Source organism: Arachis stenosperma, chromosome 10 (assembly GCF_014773155.1).
Source record: "Arachis stenosperma cultivar V10309 chromosome 10, arast.V10309.gnm1.PFL2, whole genome shotgun sequence".
NCBI classification, from domain to species: Eukaryota; Viridiplantae; Streptophyta; class Magnoliopsida; order Fabales; family Fabaceae; genus Arachis; species Arachis stenosperma.
The window spans coordinates 45,513,963-45,536,294 of record NC_080386.1 but is presented as its reverse complement, the minus strand read 5'-3'; the positions used below and the strand labels follow the sequence as shown (position 1 = coordinate 45,536,294).

At 39.1% G+C, this 22,332-nt stretch overlaps 1 protein-coding gene across 1 annotated transcript; it reads right to left on the bottom strand.

The window, feature by feature from the left end:
- Window positions 1-12,130: 12,130 nt before the first annotated feature.
- LOC130957044 (uncharacterized) lies at window positions 12,131-13,849 on the bottom strand. The gene has a single exon (XM_057883946.1). The coding sequence runs from the start codon at window positions 13,847-13,849 to the stop codon at window positions 12,131-12,133; it is 1,719 nt and encodes a 572-aa protein (XP_057739929.1).
- Between the last annotated feature and the right edge of the window lie 8,483 nt (window positions 13,850-22,332).

Below are 22,332 nucleotides of genomic sequence, written 5' to 3'. Positions count from 1 at the left end.
AGCACTTTGCTTACGAAGTAGACCGACTGCTGAACTTTCCCCTCTTTTCACAACAAGACAGCTGCCAGGGCCTCGTCTATCACTGCCAAGTGCAAGAATAACATTTCCTCATTTTTGGGCTTACCGAGGACTGGGGTGACGAGATGATTCTATTGAAGTGATCGAAAGATTCTTTGCAAGCCGGGGTCCATTCAAACGCGATCCCTTTCTTCATCAAGTTAAAGAAAGGGAGGGCCTTGGCAGCCGACGCGCCGAGAAATCGGGATAGCGCCAAGAAATCGGGATAGCACCGTTAACCTTCTGGCCAGTCTCTGCACGTCCTTTATGCTTCCGGGGTTTGCATCTGTAGGATCGCCTCACACTTTTTCGGATTGGCTTCTACCCCTCTCTGGGTTATCATGAATCCCAAGAATTTCCTGGCCTCCATGGCGAAAGTGCACTTGAGTGGGTTCAGCCTCATACCGTGTCGCCAAAGAGCTGCGAACATGCTTTCTAAGTCACCAATGAGGTCGCCGGCCTTGATGGTTGGTGGACGAAATTGTGATTCAAATTCTTGTATCATTTGTGATCAATGTTCTAATTATGGCTCTGGTGGAATTCACAACTCCGTTCAACTAACCAGCAAGTGTACTAGGTCGTCCAAGTAATACCTTACGTGAGTAAGGGTCGAATCCACAGAGATTGTTGGTATGAAGCAAGCTATGGTCACCTTGTAAATCTCAGTTAGGCAGATTAAAATAGTTTATGGTTTTCGAAAATTAATAATAAAATAAGAAATAATAAAAGGGATAGAATACTTATGTAGATTCATTGAACAGTGCATAGGAATTTCAGTTAAGTGAATGGAGATGCTGCATGGCTCAAGGACGCCTGCTCTCCTACTGCTTCTACTCAATCCTTCTTACTCCTTTCCATGGCAAGCTGTGTATAGGGGTTCACCATCAGCTGTGGCTACTTTCAATCCTCTCGGGGAAATATCCTATGCGGCTGTCACTCGCACAGCTAACCAGTCTGGAGGCATCACCCATGGCTGATGGCTACATCCCATCCTCGCAGTGAAAGCTAATGCTCACGCACTCTGTCACAGTACGGCCAATCACCGGTTGGTTCCCGCTCCTACTGGAATAGAATCCCTCTTTTGCGTCTGTCACTAACGCCCAGCAGGTTACAAGTTTGAAGCACGTCACAGTCATTTATTACCGGAATCCTACTCGGAATACCACAGACAAGGTGAGACTTTCCGGATTCCCAGGATCCTACTTGGAACACCACAGACAAGGTTGGACTTTCCGGATCCTCATAAATGCCGCCATCTATCTAGCTTATACCACGAAGATTCTGTTGGGGAATATAAGAGATACACATTCAAGCCTTGTTGCATGTAGAACGGAAGTGGTTGTCAATCACGCACGTTCATAAGTGAGAATGATGATGAGGGTTATCTAACTCATCACATTCATCATGTTCTTGGGTACGAATGAATATCTTGGAATAAAAATAAGATAGAGACCGAATAAGAGAAAATAGAACTTCATTAATCTTTGAGGTACAGCAGAGCTCCACACCCTTAATCTATGGTGTGCAGAAACTCCACCGTTGAAAATACATAAGTGAAAGAAGGTCAGGCATGGCCGAATGGCCAGCCCCCTAAAACGTGATCACAGGATTCCAAATACAATCCCCGGATGTCTAATACAATAGATAGATGTCCTATATATACTAGACTAGCTACTAGGGTTTACATGAGTAAGTAATTGATGCATAAATTCACTTCTGGGGCCCACTTGGTGTGTGCTTGGGCTGAGCTTGATCTATCCACGAGCTGAGGCTTCTCTTGGAGTTGAATTTCGAGTTATGATGTGTTTTGGGCGTTCAACTCCGGATAATGACGTTTTTCTGGCGTTTAACTCCAGAAAGGAGCGTGTACTTGGCGTTCAACGCCAAGTTACGTCGTCATTATTCGAATAAAGTATGGACTATTATATATTGCTGGAAAGCCCTGGATGTCTACTTTCCAACGCCGTTGAGAGCGTGCCAATTGGAGTTCTGTAGCTCCAGAAAATCCATTTCGAGTGCAGGGAGGTCAGATTCCAACAGCATCAGCAGTCCTTTTGTCAGCCTTTTTCAGAGTTTTGCTCAAATCCCTCAATTTCAGTCAGAATTTACCTGAAATCACAGAAAAACACATAAACTCATAGTAAAGTCCAGAAATGTGAATTTAACATAAAAACTAATGAAAACATCCCTAAAAGTAGCTTGAACTTACTAAAAACTATATGAAAACAATGCCAAAAAGCGTATAAATTATCCGCTCATCACAACACCAAACTTAAATTGTTGCTTGTCCCCAAGCAAATGAAAATCAAATAGGATAAAAAGAAGAGAATATACTATAAAGTCCAAAATATTAATGAATATTAATTTAATTACATGAGCGGGACTTGTAGCTTTTTGCTTCTGAACAGTTTTGGCATCTCACTTTTTCCTTTGAAGTTCAGAGTGATTGGCATCTTTAGGAACTTAGAATTTCAGATAGTGTTATTGACTTTCCTAGTTAAGCATGTTGATTCTTGAACACAGCTACTTTATGAGTCTTGGCTGTGGCTCTAAGCACTTTGTCTTCCAGTATTACCACCGGATACACAAATGCCACAGACACATAACTGGGTGAACCTTTTCAGATTGTGACTCAGCTTTGCTAGAGTCCCCAGTTAGTGGTGTCCAGAGCTCTTAAGCACACTCTTTTGCTTTGGATCACGACTTTAACCATTCAGTCTCAAGCTTTTCACTTGGACCTTCATGACACAAGCACATGGTTAGGGACAGCTTGATTTAGCCGCTTAGGCCTGGATTTAATTTCCTTGGGCCCTCCTATCCATTAATGCTCAAAGCCTTGGATCCTTTTTACCCTTGCCTTTTGGTTTTAAGGGCTATTGGCTTTTTCTACTGCTCCTTCTTTTTCTATATACTCTTTTTAGATCCCCTTTTTTTTTTTGCTTTTTCTTGCTTCAAGAATCAATTTCATGATATTTTTCAGATCATCAATAACATTTCTCTTTGTTCGTCATTCTTTCAAGAACCAACAATTTTAACACTCATAAACAACAAGATCAAAAGACATATGCACTGTTCAATCATTCATTCAGAAAACAAAAGCATTGTCACCACATCAATATAATTAAACTAAATTCAATAATAATTTCGAAAATTATGTACTTCTTGTTCTTTTGAATTAAAACATTTTTCTTTTAAGAGAGGTGAAGGACTAATGGATTTTATTCATAGCTTTAAGGCATGGTTACATACTAATGATCATGAAATAAAGACACAAAACATAGATAAACACCATAATTAAAAACCGAAAACAGAAAGAAATAAAGAACAAGGAATGAATCCACCTTTAGTGGCGTCTTCTTCTTGAAGGACCAATGATGTTCTTCAATTCTTCTATGTCCCTTCCTTGCCTTTGTTGCTCCTCCCTCATTGCTCTTTGATATTCTCTTATTTCTTGGAGAGTGAGGGCGTGTTCATGGTGTTCCACCCTTAGTTGTTCCACATTATGGCTCAAATCCTCTAAAGAGGTACTGAGTTGCTCCCAATAGTTGTTGGGAGGAAAGTGCATTCCATGAGGCATTTATTGATGATGAACTTCCTCATGTTCTCCTTGGGGGCCGTGAGGAACTTCCCTTGTTTGCTCCATCCTTTTCTTGGTGATGGGCTTGTCTTCTTCAATGGAGACATCTCCATCTATGACAACTCCGGCTGAATAACATAGATGGCATATGAGGTGGGGGAAGGCTAGCCGTGCCATGTATGAAGGCTTGTCAGCTATTTTGTAGAGTTCATTGGATATGGCTTCATGAACCTCTACTTCCTCTCCAATCATGATGCTATGGATCATGATGGCCCGATCCACAGTAACTTCAGATCGGTTGCTTGTAGGGATGATGGATCTTTGGATGAACTCCAACCATCCTCTAGCTACAGGCTTGAGGTCCAGTCTTCTTAGTTGGACCGGTTTGCCTTTGGAGTCTACTCTCCATTGGGCGCCTTCCACACAAATGTCCATTAGGACTTGGTCCAACCTTTGATCAAAGTTGACCCTTCTAGTGTAGGGGTGTTCATCACCTTGCATCATAGGTAAATGAAACGCCAACCTCACATTCTCCGGACTAAAATCCAAGTATTTCCCCCTAACCATTGTGAGATAATTCTTTGGACTTGGGTTCATACTTTGATCATGGTTTCTAGTGATCCATGCATTGGCATAGAACTCTTGAACCATTAAAATTCCAACTTGTTGTATGGGGTTGGCTATGACTTCCCAACCTCTTCTTTGAATTTCATGTCGGATTTCCGGATACTCATTCTTCTTGAGTTTGAAAGGGACCTCATGGATCACTTTCTTCTTTGCCACAACATCATAGAAGTGGTCTTGGTGGCTCTTGGAGATGAATCTCTCCTTCTCCCATGACTCGGAAGTGGAAGCTTTTGCCTTCCCTTTTCCTTTTCTTGAGGAAACTCCGGCCTTAGGTGCCATTGGTAATGGAAAAAACAAAAAAAAGCTTATGCTTTTACCACACCAAACTTAGAATTTGCTCGTCCTCGAGCAAGAAAGAAAAGAAGAGTAGAAGAAGAAGAAGAGAATATGGTAGAGAGGGAGAGAGGGGTTTCGGCTATATGGGAGAAGGAGTGTTTGTGTTGTGTGAAAATGATGGAGAATGGGAGGGTATTTATAGGGAGAGGGGAGGGTATAGGTTCGGCCATTTTGGGTGGGAATGGGTGGGAAAGTGAATTTGAATTTTATGAGGGTAGGTGGGGTTTATGGGGAAGAGGAGGTTGATGTGAATGGTGAATGGGTTACTTGGGAAGAGGAATTGAGGTGATTGATGAAGGGTGTTGGGAAGTGTGATATTGAGAATGAGATTTGGATTAGGAGAGTGTGATTAGGATTAAAAGGAATGTGGTAGGTGGGGATCCTGTGGGGTCCACAGATCCTGAGGTGGGGATCCTGTGGGGTCCACAGATCCTGAGGTGAAAAGAAATACCATTCCTTCACCCTATAGGCATGTAACATGCCTTCATGCATCATCCTGGCGTTCAAACGCCCATTGGTGCATGTTCTGGGCGTTCAACGCCCATGTTATGCATGTTTCTGGCGTTGAACGCCAGTTTCATGCTTGTTCCTGGCGTTCAGCGCCAGCTTGTCCTCCTCGTGCACCATCCTGGCGTTTAACGCCAGGTTGTTGCTTGTTTTGGGCGTTCAACGCCAGAATGGTGCTCTGTTCTGGCGTTGAACGCCGGCCAGATGCACCTTACTGGCGTTGAACGCCAGTCTGCGCTACCTCCAGGGTGAAAAAATTTTTTCTTCTGTTTTTGACTCTGTTTTTAATTTTTTTGATTTTTTTCGTGACTCCTCATGATCATGTACCTAATAAAACACAAAAATAACAAAGAAACAAAATAAAATAAAATTAGATAAATAAAATTGGGTTGCCTCCCAACAAGCGCTTCTTTAATGTCAATAGCTTGACAGTGGCTCTCTTGGAGCCACAAGATGATCAGGTCAACTTAAGTGTGGTATTCCCAACACCAAACTTTAGAGTTTGGATATGGGGTTTGAACACCAAACTTAGAGTTTGGTTGTGGCCTCACAACACCAAACTTAGAGTTTGACTGTGTGGGCTCTTCTTGACCTTGAACTGAGAGAAGCTCTTCATGCTTACTCTCTTCTGTCACAGAGGGATGGCCATGTGTCTTAAACACAAGGTAGTCCCCATTCAATTGAAGGACTAACTCACCTCTGTTGACATCTATCACAGCTCCTGCTGTGGCTAGGAAAGGTCTTCCTAGGATGATGCATTCATCATCTTCCTTCCTAGTGTATAGGATTATGAAATCAGTAGGGATGTAAAGGCCTTCAACCTTTACTAGCACGTCCTCTACTATTCCATAAGCTTGTCTCATGGACTTGTCTGCCAATTGTAATGAGAACAAAGCAGGTTGTACCTCAATGATCCCCAGCTTCTCCATTACAGAGAGTGGCATAAGATTTATCCCTGACCCCAGATCACATAGAGCTTTTTCAAAGCTCATGGTGCCAATGGTGCAAGGTATTAAGAACTTGCCAGGATCTTGTTTCTTTTGAGGTAGAGTTTTCTGAATCCAAGTATCTAGTTCACTAATGAGCAAGGGAGGTTCACTTTCCCAAGTCTCATTACCAAATAATTTGGCATTCAGTTTCATGATAGCTCCTAAATATTGAGCAACTTGCTCTCCAGTCACATCTTCATCCTCTCCAGAGGATGAATATTCTTCAGAGCTCATGAATGGCAGAAGGAGATTTAATGGAATCTCTATGGTCTCTAGATGAGCCTCAGATTCCTCAGGATCCTTAATAGGAAACTCCTTCTTGCTTGAGGAACGTCCCAGGAGGTCTTCCTCACTAGGATTTTCGTCCTCCTCCTCCCTTGTGCATTCGGCCATATTGACTATGTTAATGGCCTTGCACTCTCCTTTTGGATTTTCTTCTGTATTGCTTGGGAGAGTACTGGGAGGAGTTTCAATAACTTTCTTACTCAGCTGGCCCACTTGTGCCTCCAGATTTCTAATGGAGGATCTTGTTTTATTCATGAAACTGAAAGTGGCCTTTGACAGATCAGAGACTATATTGGCTAAATTAGAAGTATTTTGTTCAGAATTCTCTGTCTGCTGCTGAGAAGATGATGGATATGGCTTGCTATTGCCTAGCCTGTTGCGTCCACCATTGTTGAAACCTTGTTGAGGTTTTTGTTGATCCTTCCATGAGAAATTTGGATGATTTCTCCATGATGAGTTATAGGTGTTTCCATAAGGTTCACCTAAGTAATTAACCTCTGCCATGGCAGGGTTCTCAGGATCATAAGCTTCTTCAGAAGCTGTCTCTCTAGTGCTGTTGGATGCATGTTGCAATCCATTCAGATTTTGAGAGATTATATTGACCTGTTGAGTCAACATTTTGTTCTGAGCCAATATGGCATTCAGAGCATCAATTTCAAGAACTCCTTTCTTCTGAGGTACCCCATTATTCATGGAATTCCTCTCAGAAGTATACATGAACTGGTTGTTTGCAACCATGTCAATGAGTTCTTGAGCCTCTTCAGGTGTTTTCTTCAGGTGAATAGATCCACCTGCAGAATGGTCCAATGACATTTTCGAAAATTCAGAGAGACCATAATAGAATATATCTAATATGGTCCATTCTGAAAACATGTCAGATGGACATCTTTTTGTCAGCTGCTTATATCTTTCCCAAGCTTCATAGAGAGATTCACCATCTTTTTGTTTGAAGGTTTGAACATCCACTCTCAGCTTGCTCAACTTTTGAGGAGGAAAGAATTTATCCAAGAATGCAGTGACAAGCTTATCCCATGAGTCCAGGCTATCCTTGGGTTGTGAATCCAACCATACTCTAGCTCTGTCTCTTACAGCAAAAGGGAAAAGCATGAGTCTGTAGACTTCAGGATCAACTCCATTCGTCTTTACAGTCTCACAGATCTGCAAGAACTCAGTTAAAAACTGATAAGGACCTTCAGATGGAAGTCCATAAAACTTGCAGTTTTGTTGCATTAAAGCAACTAGTTGAGGCTTAAGCTCAAAGTTATTGGCTCCAATGGCAGGAATGGAGATGCTTCTTCCATCAAACTTGGACGTTGGTTTTGTGAAGTCACCAAGCATTCTCCTTGCATTATTATTATTATTTCCGTCTGCCATCTCTTTCTCTTGTTCGAAAATTTCAAGAAGGTCTCTTCTGGATTGTTGTAATTTAGCTTCTCTTAATTTTCTCTTCAGAGTCCTTTCAGGTTCTGGATCAATTTCAACAAGAGTGCCTTTATCCTTGTTCCTGCTCATATGAAAGAGAAGAAAACAAGAAAAGAAGAGGAATCCTCTATGTCACAGTATAGAGATTCCTTTATGTTAGTAGAAAGAGAAAGGGGTAGAAGAATGAAGAGGGGGATTCGGATTCTTGGAGGAAGAGAGGTGGAGAGAAGTGTTAGTAATTAAATAATTAAATAGAAGAAGAAAAGGGAAGAGAGATTTCGAAAATAATTTTGAAAAGGGGTTAGTGATTTTCGAAAATTTAGAAATAAATTGTAATTAGAATTAAACATGAAACAATTAATTAATTAAAAAGAATTTTTGAAAAAGAGAGAGATATTTTCGAAAATAGAAGAGGGAAAAGTAGTTAGGTGGTTTTGGAAAAGATAAGAAACAAACAAAAAGTTAGTTAGTTGATTGAAAAAGATTTGAAATCAAATTTGAAAAAGATATGAAGATAAGAGGTTAGATAAGATATTTTGAAATCAAATTTTGAAAAAGATAAAATTTTTGAAAAAGATCAAATAAAAGATAAAAAGAAATTACTTACTTCACTAACAAGAAACTACAAGATAAGATTCTAGAACTTAAAGATTGAACCTTTCTTAACAAGAAAGTAACAAACTTCAAATTTTTGAACCAATCACATTAATTATTAGTGAATTTTCGAAAATTACATATAAAGATAAGAAAAAGATTTTGAAAATAATTTGAAAAAGATTTTTGAAATTTTCGAAAAATAAAAAATGAAAAAAGATATGATTTTTGAAAAAGATTTAAAAAAAAAGATAAGATTTTAAAAATTGAAATTTTGACTTGACTTGTAAGAAACAACTAATTTTGAAAATTTTTGACCAAGTCAACCCAAAATTTCGAAAATTTGGAGGGAAAAAAGGAAAAGATATTTTTTTGATTTTTGAATTTTTAATTATGAGAGAGAAAAACAACAAAAATACTCAATGCATGAAATTTTTGGATCAAAACAATGAATGCATGCAAGAATGCTATGAATGTCAAGATGAACACCAAGAACACTTTGAAGATCATGATGAACATCAAGAACATAATTTTGAAAAATTTTTGATGCAAAGAAAACATGCAAGACACCAAACTTAGAAATTTTTTAATGCTTGGAAATATGAATGCAAAGATGCACATGAAAAACAAGAAAAGACATAAAACAAGAAAACCTCAAGATCAAACAAGAAGACTTATCAAGAACAACTTGAAGATCATGAAGAACACTATGAATGCATGGATTTTCGAAAAATGCAAGAAAAATTTTTAAAACATGCAATTGACACCAAACTTAAAAATTGACTAAAGATTCAAACAAGAACACAAAATATTTTTGGTTTTTATGATTTTTTTATATTTTTATAAAATTTTTTTCGAAAAATATTTTTGGAAAAGACGAAAAATAAAAGAAAAAATTTTGAAAAAGATTTTTGAAAAGAAAATTACCTAATCTGAGCAACAAGATGAACCGTCAGTTGTCCATACTCGAACAATCCCCGGCAACGGCGCCAAAAACTTGGTGGACGAAATTGTGATTCAAATTCTTGTATCATTTGTGATCAATGTTCTAATTATGGCTCTGGTGGAATTCACAACTCCGTTCAACTAACCAGCAAGTGTACTAGGTCGTCCAAGTAATACCTTACGTGAGTAAGGGTCGAATCCACAGAGATTGTTGGTATGAATCAAGCTTTGGTCACCTTGTAAATCTCAGTTAGGCAGATTAAAATAGTTTATGGTTTTCGAAAATTAATAATAAAATAAGAAATAATAAAAGGGATAGAATACTTATGTAGATTCATTGAACAGTGCATAGGAATTTCAGTTAAGTGAATGGAGATGCTGCATGGCTCAAGGACGCCTGCTCTCCTACTGCTTCTACTCAATCCTTCTTACTCCTTTCCATGGCAAGCTGTGTATAGGGGTTCACCATCAGCTGTGGCTACTTTCAATCCTCTCGGGGAAATATCCTATGCGGCTGTCACTCGCACAGCTAACCAGTCTGGAGGCATCACCCATGGCTGATGGCTACATCCCATCCTCGCAGTGAAAGCTAATGCTCACGCACTCTGTCACAGTACGGCCAATCACCGGTTGGTTCCCGCTCCTACTGGAATAGAATCCCTCTTTTGCGTCTGTCACTAACGCCCAGCAGGTTACAAGTTTGAAGCACGTCACAGTCATTCATTACCGGAATCCTACTCGGAATACCACAGACAAGGTGAGACTTTCCGGATTCCCAGGATCCTACTTGGAACACCACAGACAAGGTTGGACTTTCCGGATCCTCATAAATGCCGCCATCTATCTAGCTTATACCACGAAGATTCTGTTGGGGAATCTAAGAGATACACATTCAAGCCTTGTTACATGTAGAACGGAAGTGGTTGTCAATCACGCGCGTTCATAAGTGAGAATGATGATGAGGGTTATCTAACTCATCACATTCATCATGTTCTTGGGAACGAATGAATATCTTGGAATAAAAATAAGATAGAGACCGAATAAGAGAAAATAGAACTTCATTAATCTTTGAGGTACAGCAGAGCTCCACACCCTTAATCTATGGTGTGCAGAAACTCCACCGTTGAAAATACATAAGTGAAAGAAGGTCAGGCATGGCCGAATGGCCAGCCCCCTAAAACGTGATCACAGGATTCCAAATACAATCCCCGGATGTCTAATACAATAGATAGATGTCCTATATATACTAGACTAGCTACTAGGGTTTACATGAGTAAGTAATTGATGCATAAATTCACTTCCGGGGCCCACTTGGTGTGTGCTTGGGCTGAGCTTGATCTATCCACGAGCTGAGGCTTCTCTTGGAGTTGAATTTCGAGTTATGATGTGTTTTGAGCGTTCAACTCCGGATAATGACGTTTTTCTGGCGTTTAACTCCAGAAAGGAGCGTGTACTTGGCGTTCAACGCCAAGTTACGTTGTCATTCTTCGAATAAAGTATGGACTATTATATATTGCTGGAAAGCCCTGGATGTCTACTTTCCAACGCCGTTGAGAGCGTGCCAATTGAAGTTCTGTAGCTCAAGAAAATCCATTTCGAGTGCAGGGAGGTCAGATTCCAACAGCATCAGCAGTCCTTTTGTCAGCCTTTTTCAGAGTTTTGCTCAAATCCCTCAATTTCAGTCAGAATTTACCTGAAATCACAGAAAAACACACAAACTCATAGTAAAGTCCAAAAATGTGAATTTAACATAAAAACTAATGAAAACATCCCTAAAAGTAGCTTGAACTTACTAAAAACTATATGAAAACAATGCCAAAAAGCGTATAAATTATCCGCTCATCAATGGTCTTCACTAGGATGTCGTCTACGTAGACTTCCACCGTTTTGCCGATGAGATCACATAATATCTTGTTTATCAGCCTTTGATACGTGACTCCCGCATTCTTTAGCCCAAAGGGCATCACCTTCTAGCAATACGTTCCCCCTGGCGTTATGAACGCCGTCTTTTCTTCATCTGGCCGATGCATCAGGATTTGTTTATACCCTGAATAGGCATCCATGAAGCTGAGGTACCAGTAACCCGAGGCCGCGTCTAACAGTGCATCAATGTTAGGGAGGGGGAAAGAGTCATTGGGGCAGGCTTTGTTGAGGTCAGAGTAGTCTATGCACATCCTCCACTTTCTGCTGGGCTTCCTGTCCATGACAACGTTTGACAGCCATGTTGAGTACTCCAGCTCCTGGATGAACTCCGCTTGCAAGAGGTCGGCCGTCTGTCTGGCCACCTCATTGGCTCTTTCCTGGGACATTTTCCTTCTTCTCTGCGCTACCAGCTTGGCGTCCGCTCTCACGGCCAGGTGATGCGACATGAGCTCGGGGTCAATACCCGGCATGTCAGCTGGCGTCCACGCGAACAGGTCACCATTTTTCCAAATCACTTCCACCAATGGCTCCTTTACTTCATAAGGAAGGTTTCTGTTCACGAAGGTGAACTTTGCCTCCGAGTCGCCGATCCTGATCTTCTCGAGGTTTCCCTCGGGCTCTGGCCTGGGCTTGTCCTCAATTCCTGCATCTAGGTCGGCTAAGAAGACTCCAGCTGCTTCTTTGGATTTCTTCCTTAGGGAGAGGCTGGTGTTGTCGCATGCGACTGCCTTCTCTAAATCTCCCTGGATGGATCCAATCGACCCATTATCAGAAACAAACTTCATCACCAGCAACTTAGTGTAAATGATCGCTCCGAGTTCATTGATGGTTTCTCTTCCCATTATGATGTTGTATGCTGTGGAGTCCCTTAGGACGACAACTCCGCCATTACGGTCCTCCTCACTGGATCTCTGCCTATGGAGACCGGCAAAGAAATTATCCCATCTGACTTGATGAAGTGATCTCCGAGACCGACCACACCGTGTTCGTGGGTCTTCAGGTCGGCATCTCGTAGATCTAAGGCATCAAACACATTGAGGAATATGATGTTCGAATCTGTGCCAGTGTCCACCAGGATTTGCTTAACCAGCCCGGTTCCAACTCTGACTGTGATCACCATAGGAGGGTTTTCTTGCATGCCTTCAATCCACTGGTTTTTAGGTCCAAACGAGATTAACGGTACTTTCCCGGGGGAAGATGTGGTTCTCGACGAGGATACTGCCAAGACTTTGGCGTCCTTTCTGCACGCCGATCTCGACCTGGGTGCAGCATCCCTTTCGACCACGACATTCACCACCGTGAGTCCCTGTTTGCTGTCCTCCTCTGGTTCCCTCTTTTGCCTCACGACTCTGTCTTTGTCCTCGGGCCGATCTCTATCTCTCCTTCTCGGCTCTCTTATGAGATGGGATAGTTCCGCCAGCTTTTTGTCTCGGATTGCCTGTTCCAAGGCGTCTTTGAGATCAAAACAGTCTTGGGTCTTATGACCGAAGCCCTTATGGTAATCACAATAGAGGCTCTTGTTTCCCCCGGTCCTATCCTTGAGAGATCGGGGCTTTGACAGGATACCCTTATCGGCTATTTGTTGATAGACCTCCACAATTGGGGCGGCTAAGGGGGTATAATTGGTGAACTTGCCAACCCGGGGAAACGGCCTGGAGTTTTTGGTCGGGACTCCGTTCTTGGAGTGTTCCTCAAGCCTCTCTCCGCTGCTGTACTGTCGAGGCTGGTTGTAGGCAGGCTGTCGCTTGTTGGCCACCACTACCTGGCTGTCTTCTTCATCATTGATATACTCCCTCGCCACGTTCTGGATTTCCTGCATCGTCCGCACGGGTTTGGTGGTAAGATGCTTCCTGAAATCCTCGTTTAGCAACCCGTTGGTTAAACATAAACTGGCCACCGAGTCGGTTAAGCCGTCGATCTCTAGGCACTCGTCGTTGAACCTGTCCGGGTATTTCCTGGTCGGCTCTCCGGTTCTTTGTGTTATGCCAAGGAGGTTGATCGGGTATTTCGCCTTAACGATACGGGTAGTAAACAGGCTTAGAAAGGCTTGGGTGATGTCTCCGAAGGTCGTTATAGAGGCCTGAGGGAGGCCGTTGAACCATCGTATCGCTAGGCCTGCTAAAATGACCTGGAAGGTGCGGCATCTGACTTCGTCACTGACCCCTTCCAAGTTCATCCTGGCCTCGAAGGCCGTCAGATGTTCTTGGGGATCTTGAGTCCCATCGTATCGCATGTCGGTCGGCTTATCAAAGTGCTTCGGAAGTCGGACCTCGAGGATCGAGTGGTGGAAAGGGGTTACTCCCATGATCATAGGTTGTTGGCTTCTGCTCGCCCTTTCTCCACCGTCCTCTCCGCGTGACCGGTTTCTCCTTGGTCTTTCTCTAGAGCCTTCGCGATGCGTTCGGGTATATACCAAGGGGTCTCGCCGTCTTCTCGGCGCTTCTCTACTTTCTTCTTGGCTCTTGGGTTCCGATTCGGGGCTCGAAGTGCGCCTGGAGTGACTACTTCGAGGGCTTCCTTCCCTTCTTTGGGAGGGTCGAGAATGCTCTAAACTTGGCGTTGATTGGCGGCGCTCCCTGACTGCCATTTTCCGTTCCAGGTTTTGCACTCTATGGCGCAGCTCCTGGATTATTCTGGCTCTATCGCTACCGGTTCCTCCAAAGGGTCGCCTCTCGGGCTGTCTCGGTGGGGATCTTATGCGCTCGTGCTAGGGAACCCCCGAGGTTGCCCCTCCTTCCATTCTCCGTGGGTTGCCCCCATCGTCTACCGCTACAGGCTCCAAAATGAAATCTATGTCATCCGTCCATCCCCATAGACGGCGCCAATATTCGGTCAGTCGTAGTACCGGACGGGCCGGATTGTTCCCTTGTGAGTTGGTGGGGATGAGCTGGGATCTGGATCGGGCGCGTGGGTAGACGAGGTCACGAGCTTTTCGAGTAGTGAAAAGGTGGGGGTGTCACCTACAAAGACACTCCAATGTCCAAGTCAGAAGTGAGCAGGTGATTTTTGGAGGAAAGGGTATGATGACGTACCTTGGGGGAGGGGTAGGACCCTTCCCATATATACCCTGTCAGTAGTGCGGATCCCACAGAAGAGATCTCCTTCCAAGAAGCTTCCTCTCCCAGTTGTCATGTGGTTGGCAGCAAAGGTGTAGGTGTCCGGGTCGCTGCCCCGATACGGGACAGCCTCTCAGGTCAGATCGTCCCGTGTGTAAGACCGGATCAACATGCCAACTAGATTGGACCGTAACAGTTTCAAATATTATATGTGATCCTCACTTGTATGAAGTTTCAATTTTTTTAGAGGGCAAATGTTCACTTTAATTTTTATAAATATAGATTTGAATTATTTTAACTTTTATACCGTGTACAAATTAAAACAATTTTTGTAAATCCTAAAAGTGAGTCAAATTAGTGCATTTTGACATAGATATTGATGTCATATTGTCATCCCTAGGTAATTTGCTTAGGACAAAGCTGGTCAAAACACCGCGTCATAGGGTGGCACCTAAGCTAAATAAAAGTCGTAAAAGATCCCATTGCATTTGCATAAGTACAATAATGTTGACTAGCCAATCTTCACACGTTGGAATTCAACAGGGCGATGCCAATTTTTTGACCTAGTCGTGTTCTCGTGTGTGTTCCTAAACAGTGAATAACATTCACTTACAAAAATGAAATTTTGCAAGCTTTACTACCAAATTCAACTACTGCTTTTATAATATAAAAACCATATATCATTGACTTAGCGCGTTTAATTTATTATCTGGAGTGCAAATTGCCAAATTGATCCCGAACCCTTATTATTATTAGATTATATAACAGCCATATTTGAATGCTTTCCATGTTTTAAGACATGTGTGAGTTAGATGTCAATTCATCGGTATGGATTCGGAATTTAGGATTAGGATGCAATAATTAATATGTTCTTTGTGGAATACGTAATAACACTATAATGATGGCAAAGGTATTAATATATCTTTTACCTTATGGATGAAACTTGAAAGACGGTATATTATTTTGAGAGTTGCAAGTTCATCATACCTTAAGAACGCTCATTAAAGTAGTTTTTAATTTTTATAAATGGCTAAATTAATTTTTAAATTTACAAATTATAAATCTTCATTCGTTCCTAATCAGTGCTGGTATGGAATATTACAGTGCTAGCATAGCATTCTCTTAATGTGATTAAGATTTTAGAATGATCTAATAGGTATTTCAAATTAATTAATTTGGCTTATTTAATTTAAGTGGCACATGTATTATTATTATTATTATTATTATTATTATTATTATTATTATTTAGCTAACATGTTATAGGATACATGATAAAACTACAATTAACACTACAAGAAAAACACCCATTTAAGTACATTTAAAAAGTGTAGCCAAAAGTGAAAAAAATAATGTCTTAGGCTACGGCTACGCTTTTTGGGCTACGGCTACGCTTTTTGGGTGATTTCTATTCGGCCGTTGCCTATTCTCAAAGGCTACGCTTTTCAGCACCAAGGGCTACGCTTTTGGCGTTTGGGAATAGGCTACACTTTTCAAGTGATGCTGTCCAGGACCAAAGGCTACGCTTTTTAGCTTCCATTTTTACCAGAATAGGCTACGCTTTTCAATGCTACTGCATCACTTGTAAAACGTAGCCGCATTGTATATTATAGCTACTCTATATAAGTGTAGCCCTAGGTCCTTTTTTTTAATTTTCTGTATAACCATAGCTACTCTATATAAGTGTAGCCTTAGGTCATTCATTATTTTTTTTTAATTTTCTATATATATATATATATATATATATATATATATATAATATTCTAATAATTTTTTATACAACATAATATTTAATAATATTATTACATATATAATTTTATATTTTTAATTAAATGAGTTAAATATTATAAAATAAAATTAAACACATAATTATACTAAATAATTTTTTTAAATAATAAAAATCGTCTTTACACAATTCAAAAACATAATCTTAAGAAGAGATAATTTAAGTCACATGAAACTTGTATCACATATCAATTAAAATGCAAAGTTTGTACTCTATATCCGAAAAAAACTTAACAAACAAAAAATCATTAATCTTCTAATCTTGGCATAATGACTAAAAAATATTCTAAAGCACCTTCAAATTCTTCTCAAACACATCTTTTTCATGCTGATCTTCATCACCATCAAGAAAACTCTTGGCCTTAACAATTGTATCAGCGTTCATTCCCTTGTTCATTCCCAGCAAGAACTAATTTCCAAGCAGTTACTGCCCTGCTTACAGCTGCAGATTATCATAATTCAAAAATAGAAGCATGTAAGGATTTTGCATACTGATTCACCACCATACGCAATCAATACAAGATTATGTTGAAGAAAATGACCGGGCTACTTACAAATATTCTTTTGACCATTCTCGTGACACATGAAGAAAACAAAATGAAGAAAACAAAATCATAGAACCGAATGAATTCTGAAAAGTCTGCCTGGCAAGAGCAACAAATGAAGCACATGTTCCAATTGCAAGTATCAGATTAAAGATTAAAAATACAAGAAAACGAACTTGTTGCTTTTCTATTGTTCTCATTAAAGCTGAATGCTAAATTCACAAAATCATGCCAATCAGCTTAATTTCAAGTGCAAAAGGGAAAAACGGCGTTGTCTCAAAGAGTAAAGTGAGAATCATCAACCTAAATTGTAAAATTAAAAATGAATTGAGACAGATATATCAATTTTGCACCAATATCCCAAATACAAAAGGAAAAACCATAAAGTAAATAAAACTGTGCTCTTTCCATTGTTATTTAATCATGTCACTCAATCAAACACAACACAACAAAACAAAACAAAAATTTTTTTGGGGGTACCAATAATGGTAGGAAAAACCATGGAAGCTGGATAACAACATAACTAAGGGTAAATTAAAAAAACAAAGAAAGAAAAGGAAAGAATATTGCTCACAAAAGCTAAACAGAATTGAGGGTGTATTATTGAAAAGATATATGTATAGTTAACTAGTCTAGCCATTTAAAAAGTAAATAAAAAACAATCTTTTTAAATGAAAGCTAAGAATTCCAATTCTAGAGTCCTAGATTGCATTGAAGCCATGTGAAAAATTGGTCAATTACCTTGATAAAGGACATCATCATCAACGTCATCATCTGCTTGAAAGTTATCAGTTTTGCACTTGATATTCAACCACTTATTGACCAATGTCTTGGGCCATGAAAGCTTCACTAAATAAAGGAGAGTAAGCAATTTATTAACCAAATATGGAAGTTCAGAAGAAACAGAATAAAAGGGCTATAAAAAGCTCACCTTATCCAAATTATTAATGTGAACAGAACCAGGAGAACTTGTTTAATTACTTACTTTAACTGAGATAAAAGCTGAATCTGAATTATATATCAGTAGAAAAACCACAAGAGAAGGACATGTCAAAAAAGTCTATACTTGTTAACAAGAATTTAGAAACAAGTTAATCAGATTTATATTTTGTAACTCATAAACATAGATATATCTAACTGATTTGGATATATATGTGCATTGTGTATTGTATCTCTGTCAGTGCAAATATTCCCTTTACTTAGTAACAAAATACTAGTTAGTTTTGAACTGACATACTACAAAAACAGCAGCTATTGCATAAACTAGTGCCCCAATGAATGAGGCTGCTACCATGACCTGTAGGTCACAGGATAAGTTAGTTACTTTTGATCTCTATTAATCCTACCGAATCCTTGATAATACTATTTAGAATTTGATGCTTAATCTCTCCCTTTTACAAAAGAGGAACATGCAGAGACATCCTTAGATTTCGGCCCAGCATTCTGAAGTAGTAGGACACAGAGAACCTGAAACAATTCTAAATGTAAACTAATATGATATATTTAGCAAATCAGTAGTAATACATCTAGATACCTGCACACCCAATGAATACACACACACACACACACACACACACACACACACAAAGCTACCTCCAAAATGGGAGCTGAAGTAGGATACTCGGGCAAATGAAGCAAGATGCAAAATCAAAAAGCAAATTCAAACGAAGCAAGCAAAATAAACGCAAAAAATTAACTTTAACTCCTATCATGTACTATTCATACAGTAAAATAAAAATGTTCACTCAAACAGAATTTAGAGTAGATTCATAAGATAATAAGCTTGCTCATTAAATTAAATAAATAAGATACAATACCACAGTATCTATTTGATTGATCACTTACTTTTTCTCTTCTCAACTTGTTGGGTTTTTATTATTCTCATTAAAGCTGAATGCAAAATTCACAAAATCATGCCAATCAGCTTAATTTCAAGTGCAAAAGGGGAAAACGGCATTGCTTCAAACAGTAAAATGAGAATTATCAACCTAAATTGTAAATTAAAAATGAATTGAGACAGATATATCAATTTTGCACCAATATCACCAATGCAATTGATGGACCAAACATGAATTCCCTGGCTTAATCTATTTTTGGAGAATTAGTACCCAAAAAAGAACCTATAACCCTAAAACCCAAAAAAAAAAGAACTTATCTGTATGTGAAACTGTAATAGTGACTAATTTTACTTAATTTTGATAAGTTTTATACCAAAATGATCTGAAATAGGGTGATGTAAATACCATGATAAATCCTATCTCTTCAGGGTCTAGTTCTTCCATGATCAAAGCTGCATATTCTTTAGCCTGCTGCTGTATGTTTGAGAGTTTGTTTGTTGTGGCACTAAGGCAGATGGTCTGAAAACAGAATTGATCATTTGTGATCAAGGAAACTCCTATTCTCATGGGAACAAAATGCAAAGCTAGGAAAGGAAAAAAGGTTGCCGATAAAAACTACTTCACTATCTTCATTCTATTTTTTCTGTTGATGAATTTAAAAAGAAAATTCATATAAACCTCTTTAATTTCTTCTTTGGTGATTCTTCCATCTGCATCTTTATCAACCCTGCATTATTCCAAATGAAGGTTAACATACTTAATGGTGAGAATTAAAGAAAATACCAACTAATTTCTTTTCCTAGTTCTAAAATTAAGTAAAGAGGTAATGAATTAGTTACATGTCAAAGACGGTTCTAAGCTTGGAATCAAAACTCTGGTCAGAAATCTAGTCCCAAAAGTCCTTCAATTGAGCCTTATTAATTGAATCCCCATGAATATCCCTCCTCCTAGCCACGAATCAAAAAGTACACTAGCATGCCTCAGATTCCTTGCTCATCCCCACATACAAACAACTCAACAAATTCGAACCATAGTTATCCAAACACTTCCTAAAAGAAAACTACTCAAAACAAGTCCTTATTTCACTCACTCACACACACATACACACAAACAATTTCACAAACACTTAGAAAGAAACAACAAAAAAATAGTGCAGATTTGTTATGAACTCTTCAATTTCAATTATTACCTATACATTTTCCAAAGAGAGAATGATGAAGCCATCCATCAGTTGAAGTAGTAAGAACATCAAACTGCTTCTCCAATTCATGCCACCCTGCACCACCAACACCGCCACCACCACCACCGCCACCACCCTTAGCGATGAACTTAAGTCCCTTGAGATCAGGGTGTTGGTGGTGGAGGCACGAAGTTACGTTGTGTTGGTGATAGTCTTGGTGAAAAGGATAAAAAATTACTAAGTGTCGATGGATTTGGTCCTTGAAAGTTTACTAGCCAAAATCACTCTAATATATATAATGCCACCAACAGCCTTCTTCCTCAAATCAACAGCAGGCAAAGTAAAAAGCTTCTTCCACCATGGTCTTAACCAAGGTGTCAGTAAAAAGTTTTTCCTACAAAAATTTAAATTCAAAATAAGCATGATTACATGAAAGGCTTCAAGCTGGTATCCATTTACATAGAATCAGCTTCATAATCCATAATGCATTACAATTTCTAAGAGTTGCATCAAAACCGTACTTCATATTCTTTCTGCAATAGCACCGCAAATAGAAGTCTTTTACAAAAAATAGCACAGATTGAAATCCCCAAATTAAAACTCCTACAATCGGAACCCTAAGCCTCTGAAATTTCAGAACCAAGTAGAAATTACTACATACCTATTCAATGATGTGAGCACAGAGAAGATGATGATGAGAAGCACGGAAATGACGATGGTGAGAGCGGCAACAGCGACGATGGTGAGGGCGGTGCAGCGACGATTTATGCAAGATGGCGAAGAGGAGGGTTTCTTCTTGTGTGAGAGGGTCAATGGCGAGAGCGACAGTGAGAGGGTTAATGGCGAGAGTGAAGAGAGTGAGTGGGGGGCGACAATCGACGGTGGGCTTTGGACGGAGGCAGGGTTGTGAGGGTGTACGAAAGTGGATGAAGGTGTGTGCTTTGGAGGGAGAGGGTCAACGGCGAGAGTGAATGGGGGGCGACGATTGACGGTGGGCTTTGGACGGAGGTAGGGTGGCGAGGGTGTACAAAGTAGGTGCAGGCGAGGCAGGGTTGCGAGGATGAATGTCAAAAATTTGGAGGGTACGTTGTTCTTTGGAGGGAATGTCAAAAATTTCACTAAGTGTATTGTATGTGACTTTGCTTTCAGGGAAAAGAGGGAAAAAATTCACTAAGTGTCAAATTTTTTATTCTAGACACATTAGACATCACTTTTTAAACGCACCCAAAACTTAAATAAATAGGTTAGTCTTTAAAAGCGTCCCCTTTGATACAAAAAGTGAATATATAGATATCAACCTACGGCTACGCTTTATAAGTGATTTCTAAAATACCTAAGGCTACACTTTTTAAATGATGCCACAATTGTGTATCCTTTTCTCATATAAAAAGGCAACACGGAGAAAAGCATAGCCTATTCTAGGCTACGCTTTTCAAATGTAGCTTATAAAAAGTGTGGCTGAATGGGTATTTTTCTTGTAGTGTAATAACACATTTTAAATATTTTTTTAATGAATAAAAATAGATACATTGAAATCTTAGACTTTTGTCTTTTCAATTCTTTTTAATTTATTATCTTAACATGGTTGGGTTCTTAAAGTACAAATTAAATAAATTATTATTATTATTATTATTATTATTATTATTATTATTATTATTATTATTATTATTATTATTATTTAAAACTATACTATATACAGATTATACAAAGTACATCAAGGTTAATTGAAGTTTTTTTTTTCTCTTATTCTTCACTGTGCAGGGTAAATCACTAATTATAGTTATGAGGGGTGGTAAACGCGCTGAATTGGCTCGTATAACTTGTAATATCCTTATTATCAGAATGTTACGCTTTCGGTTGCGCCACTTTGATAGCAAGAATATTATGATAACATCCATATATATATAGTAATAAAATATGAGCCTTTAACTATAAACCATATCGACTTTTCCTCGAAAAATCGAAAATACTTTTTCTTTTGAAAAACATACATAGATACAAATCATAACACTTCTTATACAAGTAACTACAAATATTACATACAAATATATCATTACATCACGACTCCTTTCCCTCTTTACAAAAATATAATAATACTGGCAAGGAAAAATAATAACTAAGTTAATACAACAATATTGCATAATCAAAACACAGTAATCTCTTCATAAGCTTCTTCACCCATTTTTCTAAAAAGATAAGGCTGTAGAGGGTGGAAACCTAACCACACGGTCTCACCAGAAGAATTTTAGAATTGTCATAAGAAGATATATAAAAGAAAGTGTTTTCAACCTCAGTGATCATCGCTCGTCTTATGAAGCTTTTCGAAAATCAACAATTACTTATCAAAAATACAAATTCATATTTCAATTATAAAAATTCCAATCAAACATAACATTCCCTAATGGTTAAATTACACAGTTGGTCCCTACACTTTCAGTGAAATTGTAAATTGGTTCTTACAATTTAAAAGTTTGTAATTAGGTTCTTAAAGAAAATTAAAATTTGTAATTTAGTCCCCGCAGTTCAAAAAGTGTTTGATTTAACAGAATATTCTCAACATATTCTCCATTTTAACAGAATATTCTCAGCATATGCTGAGAATATTCTCTTAAATCAACACTTTTAGAACGGTAAGGACTAAATTGCAAATTTTAATTCTCTTTAGGGAC